The sequence below is a fragment of the Pelodiscus sinensis genome, chromosome 11, assembly GCF_052426305.1.
Source record: "Pelodiscus sinensis isolate ZL-2025 chromosome 11, ASM5242630v1, whole genome shotgun sequence".
In the NCBI taxonomy this organism is placed as follows: Eukaryota; Metazoa; Chordata; order Testudines; family Trionychidae; genus Pelodiscus; species Pelodiscus sinensis.
Genome location: NC_143062.1, coordinates 10,921,278 through 10,945,102, shown reverse-complemented (window position 1 = coordinate 10,945,102; position 23,825 = coordinate 10,921,278). Strand labels below are relative to the sequence as shown.

Sequence of the window (23,825 nt, the reverse complement as noted above, 5' to 3'; positions counted from 1 at the left end):
GGGCTCTACCTTTGACTTTTTTTTTTTTTTTTTTTTTTAAAGCATGTAAGGGAGAAGCATTAGAATGGAATGGGGCTTAACTGAAGTATATGAATTATGCTGTAGAGATCATAGCAGAAATTGATCAGTCCTACCTCCTTGTTATACAATTCCCAAGTATTCAGTTACTCGGTGGAATGTACTTTGGAGGGCATGGACTTAAGTGCTGTAACTAGGTTTTTAAAAGGAACTAGGTAATTCTCTGAATAAGCTAAAATATAAATAAATCACTTTGTCCTTGCTGACATTAAAGTCTATACGATTACACTACAGTCAGGATTTCCTTGCCAGGAGGTTCAGAAATCAATTCTTCCCACAATCCTATACATTCTTTTGCTATATACATGCGTCTTGGTTTTCCTTGGCGTATCAGTTACTGACCTCTGCCAAAACCAGGACATTAACCTTGATGGACCGATGGTCAGATTAAATAGGGGGCTACGTCTAGACTACGGGCAGATTTTTTTTTTCAAGAAAGTGAGCTCTTTTTAGAAGTTCTCTTTCGAAAAAGCAGTTTGCATTCAATATGCCTTTTTTCGAAAGAGTACTCTCAAAAAGGCGTTATTCCTTGTAAAATGAGGTTTACCACAATCGAAAAAACTGCCGCTTTCTTTCAATTTACTTTTGGAAACACAGCGGCAGTCTAGACGCAGATGCCTTTTTTTTTTTAAAGGCTACTTTTTTTCGAAAAAACCCTGTAGTCAAGACATACCCTGGCAGATTCAGTGTTCTTGTGAGCTTAGTGCCAGAGTGCTCTTGTGTAACAACAAATATAATTAAATTTCTTCTGAAGGATCAAAAGATAACAAAAGCTATTAATAAAGAACATGCTCTCTTCAGTGAGATGTAAAAACTGGTCCTGATTACTTCAGCTCATTAACAATTGCTTCACAGTTTTTTGCAAGAGTAAAGGTCTCAACGTGAGTCTCCTAATGCCAATCCCAATCGAACGTAGCTGTCGGCTAAAATTCAGACACTCTTGTAATAGGTATCCCTTCTGCAATGGCTGAACCAGTGTACTCTTCCATCTGGGGTGAAATGGAACAGCAGCCTCTTAACTCTCTGTGCTGGTTGCCTACATGCACTGTGTCCCTATGGCCTGGCCTGAGAAACGGGCACGTTGTTTCCCTCCGTTATGGCTGGCTGTGGATGAGGAGAAGCTGCTTTCCTTGAGTTCTGTGGTAGTGGTTTTGTCACCATAGGATGGGGTGCATTAAACATCTAGAATTTTTCTGGAAACACTCTTGTACCTGATGTAAGATGTCTACTGTGGCTACATTTCTTAGTCAGCACTTGCCCTCTTCCCAGACAGGAATACGTCTTCATAACCACTTCCTCCTAGCTGTTGACTTCACGTGTGCTTTCCATGCTACTGTATTGGTATGGAACTGCATGAGAATGTTAAGCAGATGGGTCTCCATTTGCTAGGGAATTTTGTTTGAGGGCTAGACTTCCAGCTCTCAGCTATGCAGCGAGTGGATAGACATCCTTGGTAGCTAGCTAGAGTCTTGAGCAGTTCCAAGCCCTTCCCAAACTGCTTTTCTGTCGCCAGATGTCTTTAATTATTCCCAGAGTCATTCTGGCACTAGTCAGAAGACAAGCTGAATTACTCATTCATCTGCAGCTCTCAGGAGAGATTTGAGAATCTCTCTCTCTCTCATTTTAGTATGTCAGAAAGGGATGCAGTGACTTTGCCTTTGCCTCTGTCTTCACAGACAAGGTCTGCTCCCAGACTGCTGCACTGGGCAGCACAGTATGGGAAGGAAATGAGCCCTCAGTGGTGAAGGGACAGGTTAAGGACTTTAGAAAAGCTGGCCATGCACAAGTCCAGCTGATGCAGCTAAGCATGGTGAGGGAGCTGGCTGATGTGATTGCAGAGCTATTGGTCATTTTCTTTGAAAGCTTGTGGTGATCAGGGAAAGGTCTCAGATAATTGCAAGAAAGCAAATCTAGTGCCCATCTTTATTTAAAGGGGGCGAAGGGGGCAGGAGGAGGAGACTGTGGGAAACAGACTGGTGGCTTAATCCAGTCCCTGGAAAAGGCTTAGAGCAGGTCCTCAAGCAATCCTTTTTGGGACACTTGGAGAGGAAAGTGATCAGGAACAGTCAATATGGATTCACCAAGGGAAAGTCATGGCTGACCAACCTGACTGCTTTCTATGATGAAATGATTGGCTCGGCGGATATGGGGAAAGCAGTGGATGTGATCTACCTTCTTTCTAGAAAAGCTTTTGATATGGTCTCCCACAGCATTCTTGCCAGCAAGTTAAAGCATGGCCTGAATGAAGGGGCTAGCAGCTGGATAGACAGCTGGCTGGATTGTCGGGCTCAATAGTTAGTGATCAACAGCTCAATGTCTAGTTGGCAGCTGGTATCAAACAGTGTCCCAGGGGTCAGTCTTGGGGCCGGTTCTGTTCAGCATCTTCACTAATCTAGATGAGGGGATGGATTCCATCCTCAGCAAGTTTGTGGATGACTAGAAGCAGGGCAGAGGGGAAAATCGGGAAGGTAGGTAGGTATGCTGGAGGGTAGGAGAAGGGGTAGGGTCCAGAGTGACCTAGACAAATTGGAAGATTAGGTCAAAAGAAATCTGAGGAAGCTCACAGACAGTCTGGGGTCCAACTGGCTGAGCAGCAGTTCTGCAGAAAAGGATCTGGCGATTAGTGGATGAGATACTGAGTACAAGTCAGCAGTGTGCCTTTGTTGCCAGAAAGGCTAATGACGTATTGGGGTGCATTAGTTGGAGCATTGCCAGTAGATCGAGGGAGGTAATTATCCCCTTTATTTGGCACAAGTGAAGCCACATCTGGAGCATTGATTCCAGTTTTGTGCACCCCCCAAGGGATGTGGACAAATTGGAGAGAGTCCAGTGGATGACAAACAAAATTAGCCGTCTGGGGCACAATTCATGAGGAGATGCTGAGGGGAACTGGACTTTAGTTTGCAGAAAAGAAGAGCACATGTGTGGTGGGGGGCTGAGTTCAGCCTTCAACTCCCTGAAATGGGGATTCAAAGAGGATGCAGAGAGGCTGTTTTCAGTGGTGGCAGACCACAGAATAAGGAGCAATTGAGGGCGGGAGGTCTAGGTTGGATATTAGGGAAATCTGTTTCACTAGGAGGGTGGTAAAGCACTGGGATGGGTTACCTAGGGAGGTGATAATCTCCATCCTCAGAGGTTTTTAAGGCCAAGCTTGACAAAGTCCTGGCTGGGATGATTTAGTTGGGGTTGGTCCTGCTTTGAGCAGGGGTGACCTCCTGAAGTCTCTTCCACCCCTAATATTCTATGGTAAGGCTAGTAAATTGCATTAAACTAGAACTGGTGGTCCAAAAGCTGTGCTGTTTGAAGATGCAAGCTATGGAGTAACATCTGCTCATAGAAGGGCCAAATTAGGCCCACAGTCATTTAATTGTTACTAATTTTATAACTTGTATGATAAACTCATTCCGGAGTTGAGTGGAAACTTGAAGATTAGAACAACACTAATTCCTAGCTGTTTTTCAAAAACACCTATAACTGTTTCTCTCTTTATTACCTTGTGTGACAGGAGTTTCCTGTTGTCTTTTGGGCACAAATTGTTCAAATAACTTTATTGCTTCTTGATCAGTTAAATCCGAAACCTCATTGAGGTATTTAAAGCATAATACTTTGACGTCTCAATGCCTTGCGTCCAAGAATATTGAAATGCATAATAAACATTTAATTAAGCCTCCTGGCAGTCCTGTGAGATGAGTGAGAGGAATTGAGAAGGATCCCTTTAGCCCTTCTAGTTTCCCAGTGCACTGCAGTGTTCTACAGCAGAGCTGGTCGGGAAGTGAAGAATTCTGTATTCAGTTGGCTAAGTCACCATATCTTGTAGGAAGTGCTGTGGTTATGTGACCACAGAGGTCAGGAGACCTGTGTGCATACACAGACCTAATTTAAGTGCAGAGTGCTACCTACTGTATTAGAATCCTAGGGTTGGAAGAGACCTCAGGATGTCATTGAGTCTGCCCCCTCCCCCCTGCCCCTCCAAAGTTACTGACACGTCTAGCAGTAGGTAGGTGTGTTTTGGAGGTCTCATCAGAAAACTGATGTGAGCCAGTCCTAATTAGCTTGCAGAGCTTGACTGGAACCCAACCATGCACTTCATCCCCCCCCCCCACATCTTTAATTGGCATAGGAAAGCCTTCTGAACTCTTAACACCATGCTCCCAGCTCTCTTGAATTTCTAATACATCTTTTTTCTTTTGATCAGGGTCCTTCAATTAAACAATTCATGGACATCTTCTCCCTTCCTGAAATGACCCTGCTCTCATCTGTCATCGACTATTTCATAAACCATGGCATTGAGTTTGACCAGGTTCACCTGTACAAGGATATCTCTGTGAGTATAAGGAACACTTGAAATGCTGATGCAGTAGTTAGTGTGTGTGTGTGTGTGTGTGTGTGTGTGTGTGTGTGTGTGTGTGTGTGTGTGTGAGATACAATTAATCTTAAGTCTTGTGTTGCTACTTGTGAACTCTGTGCTATTCAAACATAAGCTTGTATGATGTCTGACCTCTAATGCATTGTCTTTGAGGAGCACTGGTGCACATACGCTGCCTTTCTTAAAAGCATTAGAGATTTTTGTATACTCTTAGATCTCTCTATTAATATTTAACATTTTATTTTGGTAGTGTTTAGAGGCCTGCTAGGTCAGGGCCACAGACATGACAGAGGAGTTGAATTCAAGTCCGTCCAGCTCTAGGAAGCTGTTATTTCTTCCCCTTTCTCTATACTTCTCAACTACATTCATATGCTTTCTTTATGGGGGAAAAAACCTCATTCATTTTGTAGAAGGTGAAATCTAAAAGCCTTTTGTCAGCTTGTTCAGGAAGTCCAGGCTTTTATCTGTAGGCCATTGCCTTGATCCTCCTTTATTTAAAAGGGGCATTTTTTTTTAAATCGGACCCTCCACTGCCCAAAAAAAAGGGGAATTTTGCATCGATTTAATTATACTGATGCTGCCTGCCAATATGGGCAGGATATCTCTTCATTCCTGTGATGAGATTATTGACATGGAGATATTCTGAATTTCCAGTTAATGTACAGGTAAAATTTGGGTGAGTCCTTTGTCCTAAATAGAGTACTAAAAGACTCCAGGTCACTCTCTGTGGGACATACAATGTCTCCTCCTTAGGCAGAGCCTTTCAATTTCTACTTGATTAAGTGTGGTCTTATGAGGAGCAGTATGCAAAATTTCAGCTAAAGATAAGGTGGATGACAAAAAAAAAATTACCTTGCCTGATTTTTGGAGGATTAATGGGGTAAATATACTTCTTTTAAAACCTCGCCTGTTCATGTGGGTCAGTGCTCCCTGAAGCTAATTTTTGTGTTTTGGGAGACAAAAGATTCTGATATGCCTGGTTCGGAATGTTATTCAGTAAAATAGGACAGAAGTTATCGTGAAGATATAAATGTAAAACTCCCCCACTCCTATTAGCACCTAGTATTGAGTGTTCTCAGAATAATGATTCACGTATTTCCGGAATAATTTCTGGAAACAGACAGACAACCCATCCTCCACCCTCATAAGAAATCTTTTTTTCCGCATACTAAAAGGTATTTTTAGCACCAGGGCTCATGTTGGCAACACATACCTAACTTGTGCTGTTAGTGGGCAAGAAACATTTATCATGGGTGCTCTAAACTTTCGCAATTAGTCCTTGGGGAACTTCTGGAAGACATGCTGTACATAGGCTTTAGTATGAAGCTGTACACTGTGTTCTGGTCAAAAGGTCAAGTATTTTAACTGGGATTAAAGCAAATAAGCAATTTGTTCACAGCTCAGGTTGATGCATTGTCTTGGTACTGGGACACACAGCATATTGGCTTTCGGGTTTCAAGACTCCAGCTGCAATACAACTTTGAGTGGGCTAAGGAGTCTGCAACCAAGGAGCCTAGCAAGTCTGTCTTGCTTTTCTCTACTATGATGGTTCTGGAGCATGAGGACTTGCTGTTTGCTTGTGTCACCGATGGCAGACCATCAGAAGAGAGATTTTCTGCACAGGAGCTTGCATTTGTGGTGATAACCACATTGCTGTTTGGTATCTGTGCCTCTCAGACTGTAGACTGACTTGGTGGCTGACATGTTTGTTTTGGTTTGTGGGGGTTAACCAGATTTTTACCTTTCACCTCCAAATGTCAGACGACTTAAGCCCAATTTATTAGAAATGTCCTGATAAATGGCTCAAATCTGCAGTGCTAATGCTCTGTCAGCAAGAAATTAAATGGCCTTCAAGAGGGTGCTGAATATCCGCTCTGTCACCACCTCAAGGGAATCATGTAACCACCTACTCCATAGCAATGTTGGTTTAAAATGATTGTAGACCCTGAGCAGTGTTCTCGGTGAGCTTGGGCAGCCCCCCAGGAGTGATTCAAGTGCCACCCAGCTGATTAGCAGAGCACCCAGCACTGGCAGCGGGTGTTTGTGGTGGTGCATATTCACATATGCCGCTGTACAAATAACACTTGTTCCACACACGGATGGATGGAAAAATCAGAGGAAATGTCGACCTCTAGGAATCTGCACTGAAGGGCACAACACATGATGTGATGGAATGTGTCTGATTTTAAAATGTCCAATTTAAGCCCCCTAGGGAAAAAAATAACTTCTAGATAACCTCCAAACCCTTACAAATGAAAATAGCATCTGTAATTCCCTGACTCCCCTCACTCTCTCTCCCCTCCCCCCATCCCAGAAATTGGCGTTGGCTTTAAAAAATAGATACAAATGTAATAGTCTGAGCACAGGATGGTTTTAAGATTGACTCTTGGAACTAACCTGTGCAGCTTGCAGACCTTGTTAGGTGAGATGTGGGGATACTTGACAGTGCGTGGATGTGTCTAGCTTTCACTTACATATGTATGAAAGACAGGCACCTAAGCACTGTTTGGGCTTCGTCCCCTTACTATAGACAACTAAACACATGTATAGGCAGATGTTCCTTGTCTAGAGAAGGAGGGTTTTTTGATTGATTGGAGTGGTAGAGCACATTGAAAACCTCCCTCTTCCAGCATCCCCTAAATCTTGACAGATACCTGCACAGAACAGGCTAAAATTGAAGTTCTGCATTAGACTAGATGTTCCCTTTTAGCCTTTAACTCTGACTCTAGTCAGCTCTGTGGACATGTCTACATTTAAAACGCAGCAGAGGCTCGTCTGTGGCACTTCATTTAGATACTCTCTGCCTGCTCAGCAGAGGGAATCCAGATCTCAGGGAGGTGGAAGTTATGTTGACAAATTCTTCCACTAACTTCCCTAAGGTTGCCTACCCCAGAGGTGGGGCTGCTAGGGCTAGGTCTCAGGTACGGATTGTTCACACCCCTGAAAGACAGCTGTGCCAATATGAGTTTGACCCGGCCCTGAGACTTTCTGCAGATCCACTCTGAGAAACCTGTGAACTGGCTGTGCAGGTTGGTTTGTTTACCAGCCCTGCAGCCACAGAGCCTCATGGCTCCGGTTCACTGTTTGTAGCAAGGCACTCGGCGGACCACTTTGAGAAATGCTGTTCGGGAGGCTTTGCCAAAATGGAACTTTCTTGATGTCCTCAGTAGAAGACCTCTTTTCCTTTCCACCTCTTCGTTGAACCTTAAGACCCCATACTGTTGCTTTCCTTGGTCCGCTTAAGCTGGGTGGGAATCCCTTGAAGATCAGCAGAGTTGCTGTTTGCCTGGTCATGGCTGACCATGGAACGACACAACGTGCTTCTCTGACAAACTGGGGAAATGTCTTTATTGCTGTTTTGGCTATTGTGTGTGACTCAGCGTCCCTGTTCGCTTGTGCATTGCCTGGCAGCCTGCCTGAATGACTAGAATAAGGGCTTGTCTGCTCTTGGTGAAGATGCTCCCTGTGCTGAGGGGGAAGCATTGCCCATTGGCGAAGGTACTTCACCTCCCTGAAAGGCGGTAACTATGTCAACAGGAGAAGCCTCCTGTTGACATAGCAGTGTCTCCACTGGGAGTTCTGTGGGTGTAACAGCATTGCTCAGAGGATTGATGGGTGAAGTAGGCGTTGGGCTAAGTAGGTTAGTTAAGTGGGCCACGTGAGTGGCCCTCTTTCACCTCAATGGCCGCAAGACTATTGTAACCAAGACAGCTTCCTGGGACAGGGTCGTTTTGCTAACTGCACTTGTGTACCTGGAGCCTGAGGGGGTGTGCCAGTCGAGCCATAGCAGTGCTTTGCTTGAGAGCCATGCACTCCCTCTGCATGCAGTCATCACTGTACAATCAGCATGCACCTCCATTCACGTGCCCTTTACGTGCCTGTTTCTTTAGTAATGCAGGTAGGAAAAAAATGATGCCGACAGAAACCAGTGGGATCTGGGAACCCTGCTGTGGGCAATGGTAAAGACAATGTCTTTTGGGCCACACACACAACCCTGATGGGCTGCAGGTTGTCCTTCGCTGGCTCAGGGTGACACATCAGTTTAAACAACCAGGGCTCCTTTACAGATGCTGTAAAGGATCTGTGGAGGGCCAGCCAGGAAAGGTAATACAGTGAGATGGATAAGTTCACCTCAGATACACAAGCTGGTTCCATCCAAGGTCCTACTCCAGTTGGACCTCCTGAATTAGTTTTGATCGGTGCCTAGGGGGCTGTAAGTTGGTCTGAGAACGGGTAAACTGCAGAATTCCACCCCAGGAGAGGTAAGACTTCAGGCTGCACTCAGACCCTGAGAGAGAGAAATTGGCGTAGCCACGGCCAGTTACTCTAATACTTTCTCTTGGAGTTCTTATGTTGCAGTTATAGAATACTCAGACCTTGCTTGGGACTCAGTCAAGTGTCATTATTGCAGGGCCGGTCAATTTGCCCAAAGCATAACTTGTTTTAGCTTTTATGTAAATATATTATTTTCAATTAATGTCTATATTTCCACTTGCTGAAATAAAACCAAGGTTTTTTTTCCTCTCTCCACTGCGTTCCAATTCATAAATGTAATTGGTTATGTTTGTAATGGTGAATCTCCTTACAGAATGTCCTTCGCTTCTTGTCCTCTTAACTCTTTGCCTTTGCAGAAAATGAAGTGGCCACATCCTTAGTCTATTGATCCATCTTGACAACCTTGTTGCATTTGAGGCAGTAGCAAATAGTTCCATTAATGCCAGATTTAAAACTGAAAGCTGTCTGGTTTTTTCCCTTTTTTTTTTTTTTCAGGATGCCATTAAAGACGTGCATGTGAAAGGAATGATGTACAAATGGATCGAGAAGGACATGGGTCAGTTAAGTTTAAATCCATTGTTCTTAATTTTCAATGCTAATGCATATTGTGGCCATTTACATATGTAAATGGATTAATGAATTTTCAGTACATCACCAGACTACAACCAGTAGTAGTGGTGATGACAGTCATTCTGGTAGATTTTCATAGCTTGTGCTGAAAGCTGTTGAAAGAGGTATTTTGGTATTGATGAAGGCTGCTTTTCAATGAAAAGAACAAACTTTTCCTTCCTGCAATTCTTTTCTTTGCCCATAAATTGGGGATATTTGCAGTTCAGTGGGAAATGTACCATATGGAAAGTCCATAGCTATTGGGGATGAGCTTTTCACTATATAGTCCGCCCTGTGACATTGTAATTGTTCATCTTGTCTCTTCACACGCATGGAGCTTTCTCACATTCACCTGCTTCAGTAGCCCGTTAACTCAGTTAGCTTTTAATTTTGTTGTTGCAATTCTGTATTCATCTTCCTTATTTCAATAATTATAACTCTGCGTACTCAAGGGTATGGTCGCTGCATTCCAAGCAATGTCCTAGCTCATAGGTGACCTTTTTTAAAACCCTCTGGCAAAGGTGTTTCTTTTTAAACCAATACGCGGGCTGGGGAGAAAAAAGCTGGTTAGTAAAATGTGATACTGACTTGTGGACCCCCCCCCCCCCCACTTTTTTTTTTTTTAAACAGAGAAGTATATTCTTCATGGGGACGAAACTTATGCTGTCCTAAACCGACTGGTTAACCTCAACAAGAAACTCTTCCTTATTACAAACAGCCCCTTCAGCTTTGTGTGAGTATTGTCGGTTTCAAAAGTGATACGAATCAAGGGTTACAGCTGCATGCATCAGACCAGTGTTTCTCAAACTGTGCTCCATGGAGCCCCAGGGCTCCGTGAGACATCTCCAGGGGCTCCGCAAGGTTGACAAACTGGAAATATCGATAGGTACAACACATACAATCAGTGGACCGCTGGGACTCTGCATACATTTTTACACATGTAAAGGGCTCCGGAGCCCCGAAAGTTTGAGAACCACTGCATTAGACTATGGGGCTTGGGGCCTATTTTCCTCAGTGAGGATCTGAAGGTAGTAAACTGGCAGTTTATAATAGGCAGGGCTGGATTACCCAATAGGCAGACTAAGCACGTGCTTAGGGCACCAGCAAAGCAGGGGCACCAAAAAAAAAAAAGAGAGATTTGACGGTATAGTATTGTTTTTATTTTGAATTCCATATGAGGGGCACCATAATCTTTTCAGTGCGTAGGGCCTCTAAAGGTCTTAATCCGGCCCTGATGATAGGATTCCTTTCAGTTAAATTCTACTTGACATGGGGGAAGGGAGCCATGACTGGTGGTGGTGGGTTAAATACAGAAGTATTTCTCTTCAGATTTTTTCTTTTGGAGCTATGACTGGTCAGTATTATGTTGCCATCATGTTTACCATTGATACTAACAGAGCAATATCTCCTGAGCCAGCAAACCTGCTCTGCTTCCTGAGGGCGCAGAGTTGTGTGGACAAGTGCTGAGCTTTGGCGGTAGGGTAGAAAAGCTCCTTAGTCACGGTAGGAGAAAGCTAGTGATGCGCAACTCTGGACTCCATTTGACTGCACAATGAAGGCTTATGAAGTGTCTGCGCTTGAAAGCTTATTACAATTAAAATGTTTTAAGGCCAATTGGAATAAGTTTGTTTGGCTTTTACTTTGGGTTGTGTGTGCTGGAGGGGAAATTGCTTGGTGAATTCACCTTTCCACTTCTTTGCAGAGATAAAGGAATGAAACACATGGTTGGCAAGAACTGGCGGGACCTCTTTGACATGGTCATCGTGCAAGCTGATAAACCCACCTTTTTCACTGATCGACGCAAGTATGTTCCATTGGGGTGTGTTGCCCTGGCTGTGTGGTGGCTTGGAGAGTGCTTAAGCAAACATTGCCCTCTGCTTTCTCTCCCCACCCACCTCAAATATTGGTATCAAAACCATCCACCCTTCTGGGGAGTGGCTGGGGGGGTGCATCAGATCATAAATTCTTCTGCTGGGGGCAGAACTGGGTTCCTGAGATTGATTAGCCAAATGCTGCTTTAGAGCCATAGATTCCTCCATTAATAAAAAGCTGTTCTATTGAAATTACCCTAAGCAGTGTTCTTAAACTTGGGGCATTAACAAAGTTAAATCAGAAGATTTATGGTACAGAAGAGGAAATGGAAAGGAACAGAGTAGCAGAATGCTTTGTATGAGCATTCAATATGCCTGGATGTTGCATAATTTGTGAGTGTACTGACTTTTTTTCGTCTTCTTCCCCTGTTGCCCTTAATTGACAAGCCTTCCAGCAAATGGCAAAATAACTTAAGTTGGGTGACTTCTTAATTAGTTGGCACTTTCACCCTGTATGTATTGTGAGGTTTTTTTAATGTTGTATCTCTTTTCAATAACTTTTGTCCTTGGCAACTAAAGATAACATTCCAAGGGAAACATTTTTGACGTGCCAGTTTATTTTTTATTGGCAGTGATTTCCTTTGGCCTTGCAAAATAAGGAGGGAGAAATCATCATGCCAGCTCTGGAAACACAGCTATAGAGAACCTGTATTTCCCTACAGTGCTGCCTCTAGTTACAAATAACACAATTTCATTCTGTTATCAAGAGCTGAGAATTTTCTTTTCATCAAGCCAATAGCTCAAATAATAATGGAATTGTTAAGTTTGTTTTTTTCCCCCTATCCGTTAAGCATATTTGGTTGCTTTTTTGTAGACTAAAATCCTGATCAGTTCTTCTGAAAACAAGCTTTATTTTAATTGGTGTGGATAACCGCTCCCTTAATTATTGAATGTTTTTGCAGGTCTTTATCTGTAATGCTGTTGCTGTTCATGATGAAAGTTACTATTTTTACACAAAATAAATGGCTTTCAGTTGCTTTTTTTTTAAATTGTAGACTCTGACCAGTACAGCATTCAGTTGCTATGCTCACTCCGTAGTGCACATCTACACTGAACAAAACACACCTTCTGAGCACAATTAGTAGCCTCAGCAAAAAAGGCTCAGGAGATAACAGACCATGAAAATTGGATTCCCATCTCATCTGCTACCTAGAGATATGTAAGGGCTTAGGTGACTTGGGAGGGCTGTTTTGAGACGTTTGTGCTGACACTGATTTTGCTGTTTTCTGCTTCCCTCACCGGGTTCTGAACCTGAAGATCCCAGAAGAGTCTTCCACCCTGGTCTCAAGTTGAGCAGAGCCCCTTTTCCCCTCTTTGAAGCTCTGTTGTTTCTTGAAACTTAGCAGTATTCTTGAGCCTGCTCTCTGAGTTCAGCTCTTAGCCCTTCCTGGACACTATACAGCAGGAGTCTCCAACCTTTTTATGCTTGATCACTTTTTGAATCCAAGTGCAATCCAAGATCTACCTGAAACCCACATTTCCTGGCCCCGCCTCCTTTGTGCCCCTTCTACGAGGCCCTGCCCCTGCTCACTCCATCCTCTCTCCCTCCCTTTCAGGAGGCTGGGACAGGAGGCTGGGATACAGGCTCTGGCCTTGGATTAAGGGATTTGGCGTGGGAGAGGGGCTCTGAGCTGCAGGCAGTTGGAGTGTCGGGGGGGTTCTAGGTACAGGCTCTGGGAGGACATTTGGATGCAGCGGTGGGAGGGGTGCAGAGGGGGTTTGTGATCGGAGTGGGGTTTCAGGATGTGGGCTCCAGCTGGGCCCTGTTACCTCAGGTGGCTCCTGGTTGGTGGTGCAGTGGGGCTAAGGTAGGCTCACCCCTGCCCTCACCTTGCACCACTCCCAAAAGCAGCCAGCAAACTCCCTCTGCTCTGTGGAGATAAGGTACCTCCTCTCCCGTTTTGTCGCCTGACATCCTCACTCTCCTCTTCCTGCCCTGCCCTGCCCTGCCCTGCCCAGCAAGCAGGAGGCTCCTGAGGGGACACCTCTAAGGCAAAGGGCAGGAGATGCACAGCAGTGAGGGGATGAGCAGCTGGCCCTTGATAATAGCCTCTTGGCCAAACCAGTCAGGATCACCTGTCAGAGGCTCCAGGATCTACCAGTAGATCCCAATCTACTGGTTGGTGACCACTGCTATACAGTCTCCTCACAGCCCTTCAGCTCCTAGCTTGTGCCCCCTTGGGTATGTACTGAACACTGATTCTCCCTAGTTTCCAGCTTAGTCTCTCTTGTTCTCCACAGGAATCTGTCTTGTCTCCCTTGCCTTCTCCTTCCTCCAGGCCCCCTTGAGGCCTGCCTGTCCTATACTTCGCTCATTTTCTCCACCTGAGTGTACAAAGTACGTCATAAGGGTGGACCCAGCTCCCCTGAGAACCATTTGTCCTGTGACATGGCCATACAATGCTGTCCACTGACCCACCAAAGACCATTTATGCGACGGATCTCTGGAAACAGAAGCCTGTTGGGGAGAGTTAACGTCTTCCTTTTAACATGACTGTAACTTTAAGTGAATGCTTTTAACTTACATGTAGTATTTAAAAACATCTTCTCAGACTCTGCCCCTAAAAAGGTTGAGTTTGGCACAACTCGTTGACTTGTTCGAGGGCAGCACTAGGGGGCACTGCTATAGTTTTACATAAAGTCCTGCACAGTTCACAGCGGTGTTGAAGCGCTAACTGGTTAGCAGACAGTGCTAGGTATAAAGAGGACTATTGTTTGAATCATTCGCAGGAGATCTAAATAACCGTGTGTAGAGAGCAGGGATGGCCGGATGTGCTGAACGGGAGCCCGCCCCTTTAAGCCCTCAGCAGCCTGGGGGAGGGGCAGGAAGAATAAAAGTGAAGCTCAGAAGCTCAGTAGGGGCCAGCTGTTGGAGGGAGTGGGGCCAACCCTGAGAAGGGTGAGTAGCTGGCTGAGGCAGATGGCCTAGGCCACCAGGCCCCGGCCCGCAGGACGAGACCCTTATCTCCCTACGTCTAGACTGGGACCATACAGACCCTGGGGACCTGGTACAACCAGAGCGGGAGTCTGGAAGTGGCCTTTGGGAAGCAACGGATGATCAGGCAGATCGGATCACCCTTAAGCTGGGTCAGCAGGCTTTGGTGTGGATCCCCTGCTGCCCCCGGTGGCTGTGAGGCTGCCACTGCTAGGGCCCTGGGCTGGGATGTGGTGGAGTGGAGGGCTCACGTCCCCCCTGCCACCCCCTCATTTGGGCCCGAGCACTGGGCAGGGACTCTGGACCGAACAAGGACTCTTACACCGTGTGTTGGTGTTAGGTAGGCGTGTTTTTCAATAGTTTCTCCAGCTGTAGTCAGCCTTAGCTTGGAATCTTTTATGTTCGGTTACAAGGTCCCAGGCCTGTCCTGGTAGCTAGTATTAGATTCTATGCAAACACTGAATTATAGTCCTGTTCTTACTATGCTGTTCCTCATTCGGTAGCTCTAAACGTCTCTCTCTCTCTCTCTCTCTCTCTCTCTCTCTCTCATATTTTCATTTTTTTTAGATAGATAGATATAGTTGGGTTTGTTTGTTTTTTTTTCTCCCCTGAGAGATGACAGAGTGATATCATCACATCACTCTGCATCCTGCAGGCTCCGCCCTCCCATAGCCTCCATGCCCCAAATGCTGTTCAGGGACGGCAAAGCCGCCTCGGCGGATTCCGCCTCCCGAAAGGCTGCAGCCAGAGCCTGTTTGCCCCACTCACAACTGTATGCTTCTGATAGTACAGGAAAGTGGTGCCAAAGCCTCCATTTTTAGGTTCCTAATAACATCCACTCACAGGTAGGCGCCTCACTTCTCCTCTGGTCTGAAACAAAGGAGGTGACTAATCTGTGTTAAGAACAGCCACACTGGGTCAGACCAAAGGTCCATCTAGCCCAGTGTCCTGTCTGCCAATGGAGGCCAATGCCAGAAGCCCCAGAGAGAGTGAACAGAAGAGGGAATCATCAAGTGATCCCACCCTTGTCACCCATTCCCAACTTCTGACAAAGAGAAGCTGTACATCTCTCTTCACTTGTCCTGGTATCTACATACAACATGTAGACCTTGAGGGTTTTGAATACCCATGCCTTAGTGGTATGAAGTGTAAATGGAGTCAGGTGCACACAACTTATGGAGAGACTGAATGAAGATAAAATAGAGTTTGGCTAAATGACTAAGTGGTGGTTGTTGGAGACACAACCCTAAGAATATTTGAAGGACATGAATGAGGCAGACTGGTGGCAGAGCAGTAGGGCATATAAGGGTTAATAGGGAGCAAGAAAGCATAGGTTGCATATCAGGAGCTTGCTGTTAACTGTGGAACAGTCTCCCAAGGAAATGGCTAGAAACCCCATTACTTTTTAGTCACAACACTAGGCCAGAAACTGTCTTACAGGGAATGCCTACATTTTAATGGGAGGCCAGCAAGATGACAGAGTTCCCTTCCCCTTCTAGACTGTACAATGACCATAATACTTTTTAGGGGAGAAGACTATCCACTTTCCACAAGCCCTCTGGTTTCTGCTGCTACAAGAGCTGCTTTCCTTATTCTGAGATTCCCTGATAGTATCACATGTAATGGGGTGTGTTCTGCTCCAAAATGAACTAGCAGCCAGGATTGGTGCTTGTTGAGCAAAAGCCTGCTGGACCATAGTTACATTGTTTTCTTGAATACAGGCCTTTCAGGTTTTTGTGATTGTGTAAGAAGGGTTAATACAAAAACGTGGATAAACAAGAACTGACTTATGCTCATGAGAACATGAGGCAAAGGCAATAGACACACTAAAGGTCACTTTTGCTTAAAATCCACTTTGTGCATGTTACGCAACATTGATTTACAAACGTCATAATGTGATTACAGCTCTGTGTGGCAATTGGCAACACGTGAGTTACTTAACTTTTCCTCTCCTTTTTCCATTATAGACCTTTTAGAAAATTGGATGAAAAAGGCTCACTCCAGTGGGACAAAATAAACAAACTAGAAAAGGGAAAGATCTACAAACAGGTAAATTAATACAGCATTGTACGTGCTTTGATCACAGCCTTTCAGCATCATGGGAACTAATATAATTCCTATGTTCTCAGAAGTTCCTGGAAAAGCCTGGTGAAAATTTTCACTTTAAGCAGAAAAGCTGTATAGTCTTGGTGATGTGAGAAGTCGCTTACCTGGACCTGTGGTGGCTGGTGTAATAGGGTGTGAAACACAAGAATGCTGGGAAGGCAGTTCTGTCCCAGTTAGGGGACCAGGATAAGAGTAACAAAAGCCTAACACGTGGTGTGGAACAGAATCCGCACACTCCTGTGACTACTATTGGGGTAACCTCTTTCATTCCTTTTCCCCCCTCTTCCTGGAGATTCCCATGATGTTGAAGAGCCATCCTCTTTGCATCTCGCCTCCACCCTCAAATGCTTTCAGTACATCTGTCAATCTTTGCTTTTATCATTTTCTTCAGATCTCTAAATGGGACTCTACTGTTGTAGGATAACAAGTCTGAGACCCTTGTAACTGTGAGCGCTTAATAGCTCATTCCTAAGGCCTGGTCTAAACACACAGTGGTACTTTTATTACTAAATATGAGACTTTTAAAAAAAAAAACTATTTGGTTAAACTAATGCAGCTTTATATAGAGACTCTCTTAAATCAGTTTAGACTTGGTTTATTTCTGCTTAGCTTGTGCCTGTGCACTTAGCAGATGCAAACTAAACTGATACAGTAAAAGCTCTATCTGACGCTCAGTTAACCAGAAAGCTCAATTAATCAGCATTTCTGATACCACCCAATACAAACTTTCAGTTGTTTAGTAACCGAGACTAGTATACTGCCCAGCATGTTATGCAGTTGCATGTTCTGCACTCTACTTTTGTGCAAAAGAGGCAGAAGACTAGCAAACTGAAATTGGAGATTGATTCAAAACAGCTGCTTGCAGGGTGCATCATAGGGTCATCTCACAATCCCATAGGCATGCCGGAAATACAATTCCTACCTCAGAGGCATGACTTGTGAATCCCTTTTGAGAGCTTCTGATTTAAGTAGAACTCCTGTATCTTATGTCTACACATCTGCGCACTTGAAGGAAAGTGCTTTGACTGGGAAAACTAGCATCTCTTTCTTTCTTCAGAGCCGATAAATGCAGCTTGAGGTTTGCCTGGCTGTTTCTGTAATTCATCTCTCAGGCAGCAGTACATTACACAGCAGGGGATACTAACCTGATGGGAAAGAGCCACTCTCCGCCTTCCCTAGGGCCAGATACTGAGCCTTGCTAAGCACTCACAACTCCTGCTCATGTTTCTTCTTGGGATCGACTCCAAAGAGAGCAAGCCCCTCAATCTTTCTCTGCTCAGCAGATTAGGAAATTCACAGAGAGGATTAAAGCACACCTGCCTGTGTGTAATCTGTCACTCAATTTTGAAATCAAACTTCCATTAGAATTGGCCTTTCTTTGCTTTCTATGGAGGTCATGTTAATGAGAGAGCAGTGCTGGGCTCCAGCCATTAAGGAGTTGGCAAGCCAAGATAAGAGCTTTATCTATGAATGATGTAAACTACCAACACCTTGGGCTGATCAGCCCACCCCCAGGAGTATCTGCAAGATGGTGCCTTAACTACTTCTGATGAATAAGCCGGCAATTTAAATGCAACTTACACTGGAGTGCAGATTCCTGAAAGTTTCCAGAGTAGGCACCATTTCCTGCCTTCTGTTCACAAGCTAACTACAGAAATGGGACTCCTAACAGGGCAGCTTGAGGAAATGTCCAAACTCCATGGAAAAGTTCAGATGTCACTCACTCGTGCAAAGAATTGTAACTGAGAGAATCAACTCAAGTCTCGATTTAGAGTAACTGGCCACTTCCTGTGACTGGTCAAATGGCCAGGGATTCAGTGGTGTCGTCATTGCAGACATATGTGCAGTGACTAACTGGCAGTGGCGAGGAGATGAGTCAGTACGAAATCTTGCTCTTGTAAGCTAGAATCCTAGGGCTAGAAGAGACCTCAAGAGGTCGAGTCCAGTCCCCTGCCCAAAGCAGACCAATCCCAACTAAATCATCCCAGCCAGGGCTTTGTCAAGCCGGGATTTAAAAACGTCCAGGGATGGAGATTCCACCCCCACCCTAGGGAACCCATCCCAGTGCTTCACCACCCTCCTAGTGAAATAGTTTTTGCTAATCGCCAACCTAGACCTCCCCCACTGCAACTTGAGACCATTGCTCCTTGTTCTGCCATCCCTCGCTACTGAAAACAGCCTCTCTCCATCCTCTTTAGAACCTCCCTTCAGGAAGTTGAAGGCTGCTATCAAATCCCCCCTCACTCTTCGCTTCTGCAGACTAATCAAACCCAAATCCCTCAGCCTCTCCTCATAGGTCATGTTCTCCAGCCCCCTAATCATTTTGGTTGCCCTTGGCTGGACCCTCTCCAATGCGTCCACATCCTTTCTATAGTGGGGCGGCCCAGTATTGGATGCAGTGCTCCAGATGTGGCCTCACCAGAGCCTAATAAAGGGGAATAATCACTTCTCTAGATTTGCTGCAATGCTTCTCCTAATGCAACCTAATATGCCGTTAGCCTTCTTGGCTACAAGGGCACACTGACTCATATCCAGCTTCTCATCCACTGTAATCCCCACATCCTTTCCTGCAGAACTGCTACTTAGCCAGTCAGTCCCCAGCCTTTTAACAATACTTGGGATTCTTCCATCCCAAGTGCAGAACTCTACACTTACCTTGGTTGAACCTCATCAGATTTCTTGTGGCCCAATCTCCTAATCTGTCTAGGTCATTCTGTATCCTGTCCTTGCCCTCCAGCATATCTACTGCTCTCCCTAGCTTAGTGTCATCCACAGACTTGCTGAGGTGCAATCCATCCCCTCATGCAGGTCATTAATAAAAATGTTGAACAAAACCAGCCCTAGAAACAATCCTTGGGGCACTCTGCTAGAAACTGACTGCCAACCTGACATCAAGCCATTGATCACTACCCGTTGGGCCTGACAGCCTAGCCAGCTTTCTATCCACCTTACAGTCCATTTATCCAATCCATAGTGCCTTAACTTGCTGGCAAGAATATTGTGGGAGACCGTATCAAAAGCTTTGCTAGAGTCAAGGTATATCACATCCACTGACTTCCCCATGTCCACAGAGCCAGTTACCTCATCATAGAAGCTAATCAGATTGGTCAGGCACAACTTGCCCTTGGTGAATCCATGTTGACTATTCCTGATCACATCCCCTCTTCCAAGTGTTTCAAAATGGATTCCTTAAGGATCTCCTCCATGATTTTTCTGGGGACTGAGGTAAGGCTGACTGGTCTGTAGTTCTCTGGATTGTCCTCCTTCCCTTTTTAAAAATGGGCACTGCATTTGCCTTTTTCCAGTCATCCGGGATCTCTCCCGATCTCCATGAGTATTCAAAGATAATAGCCAAAGGCTCTGTAATGACATTTGCCAACTCCCTCAGTGCCCTCAGATGCATTAAATCCGGACCCATGGATTTGTGTATGTCTAGCTTTTCTAAATAGTTTCTCCACCAAGGGCTGCCCACCTCTTTCCCATACTGCGTTGCCTAGTGCAGTAGTCTGGGAGCTGACCTTGTCTGTGAATACAGAGGCAACGAAAGCCTTGAGTACTTCAGCTTTCCCCACATCATCTCTCACAAGGTTACCTTCCTCATCCAGTAAGGGCCCACACCCTCTCTGATCACCCTCTTATTGCTAACATGCCTGTAGAAACCTTTCTTGTTATCCTTCACATCCCTTGCTAGCTGCAGTTTCAATTGCACTTTCGCCTTCCTGATAACTCCCCTGCATTCTTGAGCAATAGATTTATACTCCTCCCTAGTCATCTGTCCAAGTTTCCACTTCCTGTAAGCTTCCTTTTTGTGTTTGGCTTACCGGGGAAATCCTTGGTGAGCTTAATCTGGTAGCCTACCACATTTGCTTTTCTTATAGCGCATCGGGATGGCTTCTTCCTGTACCTTTAGTAAGTTGTCTTTAAAATACTGCCAGCTCTCCTGGACTCCTTTGCCCTTCATGTTAGGCAGGATTCCCTGGGATGCTATCAGTTCTCTGAGGGAGTCAGTCCAAGGTGTGTATTTTACTACTCTCCTTTCTTCCTTTGGTCAGGATCCTGAAATCTACCATCTCATGATCACTGCTTCCCAGGTTGTCACCCATCTCCACTTCCCCTATAGTTCCTCCCTGTTCGTGAGCAGCAGGTCAAACTGTGCATGACCCGTGGTCAGTTCCTTCAGCACTTGTACCAAGAAGTTATTCCCAACATTCTCCAAAAACTTCCTGGATTGTCTGTGTACTGCTGTATTGGTCTCCCAGCAGATGTCAGGGTAATTAAAGTCCTCTATGAACCACGGCCTGTGATCTGGAAGCTTCTCTCAGTTGTCTGAAGAAAGCCTCATCTATCTCATCCACCTGATCCGGTCTATAGCAGACACCAACCACAACATCACCCCTGTTGCTTCCACCTCTAAACTTAACCCTTGGCCTTAAACAGGCTTTTCTCCCTCTATATCCTGGAGCTCTGAGCAATCATACTGCTCTCTTACATACAGTGCAACTCCTCCTCCACTTCTCCCCTGCTTGTTCTTCCTGAACAGTTTATACCCTTCCATGACAGTGCTCCAGTCATGCGAGTCATCCCACCAAGTCTCTGGAATTCCAATCAAATCTTTCTTTGGGTCTGGACTTCTAATTCTTCATGTTTTCCAGGCTTCTTGCATTTGTGTACAAACACCTTAGATAACCCGTTGATTGCCCTACCTTTTCTATTCGGATCAGGGGTCCTCCTTTGTTGCTCGTTCCTCCTTGTTTCTTCCTGGTATTGGACTTCCCCACTTACCTCAGGGCTTTGGTCACCGTCCCCAGGCAAACCTAGTTTAAAGCCCTTTGCAGGCAGGCTTGCAAACCTAGGGTACGTCTACACTACATGCCTCTGTCGGCAGAGGCATGTAGATTTGTTTATTCAGCAAAGGTAAATGAAGCCGCGATTTAAATGATTGCGGCTTCGTTTACATTTACATGGCTGCCGCGCTGAGTCGACAAACAGCTGATCAGCTGTTTGTCGGCTCGCCGCTAGTCTGGACGTTCCCCCTGTCGACATCAAAGCCCTTTGTCGGCAGCCCCGGTAAACCCCATTCCAAGAGGAATAACGGGGCTGCTGACAAAGGGCTTTGATGTCGACGGGGGGGAACGTCCAGACTAGCGGCAAGCCGACAAACAGCTGACCAGCTGTTTGTCGGCTCAGCGCGGCAGCCATGTAAATGTAAATGAAGCTGCGATAATTTAAATCGCGGCTTCATTTACCTTTGCCTACAACCCTAATCTACATGCCTCTGCCAACAGAGGCATGTAGTGTAGACACAGCCCTAGTGAGAAGATGCTCTTTCTTCTTTTCCTAGCCATGGTGTGACCGTAGGCTTGTCATGGAATGGCCTCCCCCTTTCCCTTCCTGTGCCATAAAAGAGGTTCTTTCTACCACACTGCCTCCCATCTTCCTGATTTTTGCAAATCAACCCTTCCTCACAAGGTAGTTGCCATAGTTCTCTCCTACCCTAGCTTAGTTTGCTTCTTTTTTTGCTAGCCCATGTCTCTAGTTACCAGTCTCTACAGCTTTTTATGTTGCTATACATCACTGTGGTAGCTGTGCACCTTTCACATAGAATAGAGGAGCAATAGCCTGTTGGAGGCAATGTTTCCCTATTGTTACTGTGGGAAACGAAAGTCTGGCCTGCTGGCCTCCTTTGTAGCGCTGGAAGTGACTTTGATTTCCATCTGGAAGTCTTGTGGAAATCCCACCTGGGCTCTTGTAACAAGGTCTTAATTGTCTGAACAGCAGTTTGAGATTCTTGGAGCAGTGTGCAGGATTATCATCAAGTTTTCCAGGACTGCTATTGCCAGGCTTGGGCAAAATACCCTCCACAGGCCAGATCTGGCCCGCCAAGCCACCAGGTCCAGCCCATGGATGCAGTGGGGAGCCTCAGGCAGACTCCCTGCCTGCCCCCGTGTGCTGCTGAGAAGTTGCTGTGGGGCTCTGAACAGCTGTGAGCCTGTGGGAGGGTGGGGGGATTCACAGGCTGCTCCCACCCCCAGCACAATCCCATTGCCTGGTTTACACCAATGGGAGCTGCCTGTTGTCAATAGGCAGCTTGGGAAATTTCCACACACACCCAGGCTTGTAGCTGTTCAAAAACCACCTGGCCCCTACAGCCAGTGCAGGGGCGGGGCAAGTGTGGAGTCTGTTTGAGAAGGCGGCTGGCTGGGAGTCAAACAGGTAAGTCTGTCCTGGCTAGAGCCTGTATCTGGCACCCCAACCCTCTGCCCTGCTCTTGCACCCATACCCCCTGCCCTAGGTCACAGCCCAAATCCCCTCTTTCTCCCCAACCCCCCTGCAACCTAGTCCCCTGCCCCAGGTCACAACTGCCTCCTTCACCCAACCTCTATCCTAGACTCTGTACCTCCTGTAGTAATGTGGAAAAGTGCGGTTCTTGACTACTTACCAAATTCTTGAAGTGGGGAGGCCTCCCCATCAAAATTATTGCCCAGCCCTGGCTAAGACTGTGGCATAGGGATGAGTCAGGCTGGAAGGGGGTTTTGTAATGATCATGGGACAGTGGGGCAATCCCATAGATATGCAGTCTGCACAGTGGCTGCCCAAATGGCTGATTTAATTTGGCCAGCAGCTCCCTGGGTGTGTTATGGACTGTGCTGCTGAAAGAATCTGACACTGAATCAAGGAGTAAAGCTCGTTCCAGCTGAAGTTCGAACAGCCATGAGGGTCAGCATTACTGCTCCTGAGAGGAGACTCCTGAGCGTAGACGGACAGTGGGAAAGGTTCAGACGTTGGGGTTTTTCCTCATTGACTTGGAAAAGTGTTTTGGTTTCTAGACTCGTTCCCCATGGACGTGGGTATTCTTTGTGTTGGCTGTGGATTTGTCAGTTGTATTGGAACGTGCTTGGTTTTGCATATGCAGAGCATTGAAATGTTTATCTGAACCTCACTGCTAATGCTGCCGATTCTGGATTAAACAATGCTGTCTGGGCCAGCAACAGGGGGAGGAGGGCAGGAGGAAGGGGGGGAGATTCTTTTCAATAGATCCTTGATAAACAAGTCACATAGGCCTTTTGTACCGTGGAATTTGAAGCAACGGTCTTAGGTTTCCCCACTATAATTCTCTGTCCTGAGTTCTTTCATTTTAATCAGAATGGTGTGATCTCTTCCTCCTCCTGTGTCTGTTACAAATTCTGTTCCTCTCCTCTCCCCCACCCTCTGCCTCATGACTTCATTCCCCTGCATGCTCAGAAATCATTCTCCTCCTCTCGCGTCCTTTAGTGCTGGCACGGTCTGCTTTCCTGCTTGTACGGAACTGGTGCCAGTGTTTATCCTTCTTTCCCAAAGCAGTGAGGAAAGTCTTCCCAGTCCCATTTCCATGGGAAGGGCGGGTGTGAGGAACAACTCTCACCCATTTTGGAAAGGAAACAGGCTTTTTCTATCTTTCCCCTAGAGGATCCGGGGAGGGAGTTGCAGAGCTCTGTGTGTGCTCTTTCCTCACCCACCCATTGACTTTGCTCAGCACCTTTGTCTTTCACCTGTGAGGTCAGTTTTCTGCAGAGCATTGGTTCCCTGAGCCAGCAGGGAGCAGCAC

General features: G+C 45.8%; 1 protein-coding gene across 1 annotated transcript in view; it reads left to right on the top strand.

The window, feature by feature from the left end:
* NT5DC2 (5'-nucleotidase domain containing 2) overlaps window positions 1-23,825 on the top strand; it is a 68,182-nt gene that overhangs the window by 27,875 nt on the left and 16,482 nt on the right. The window contains exons 6-10 of the mRNA XM_075939415.2: window positions 4,274-4,402; window positions 9,215-9,275; window positions 9,959-10,061; window positions 11,031-11,132; window positions 16,102-16,183. Coding sequence (XP_075795530.2) covers window positions 4,274-4,402; window positions 9,215-9,275; window positions 9,959-10,061; window positions 11,031-11,132; window positions 16,102-16,183 — 477 coding nt within the window. The remainder of the gene's footprint in view (window positions 1-4,273; window positions 4,403-9,214; window positions 9,276-9,958; window positions 10,062-11,030; window positions 11,133-16,101; window positions 16,184-23,825) is intronic.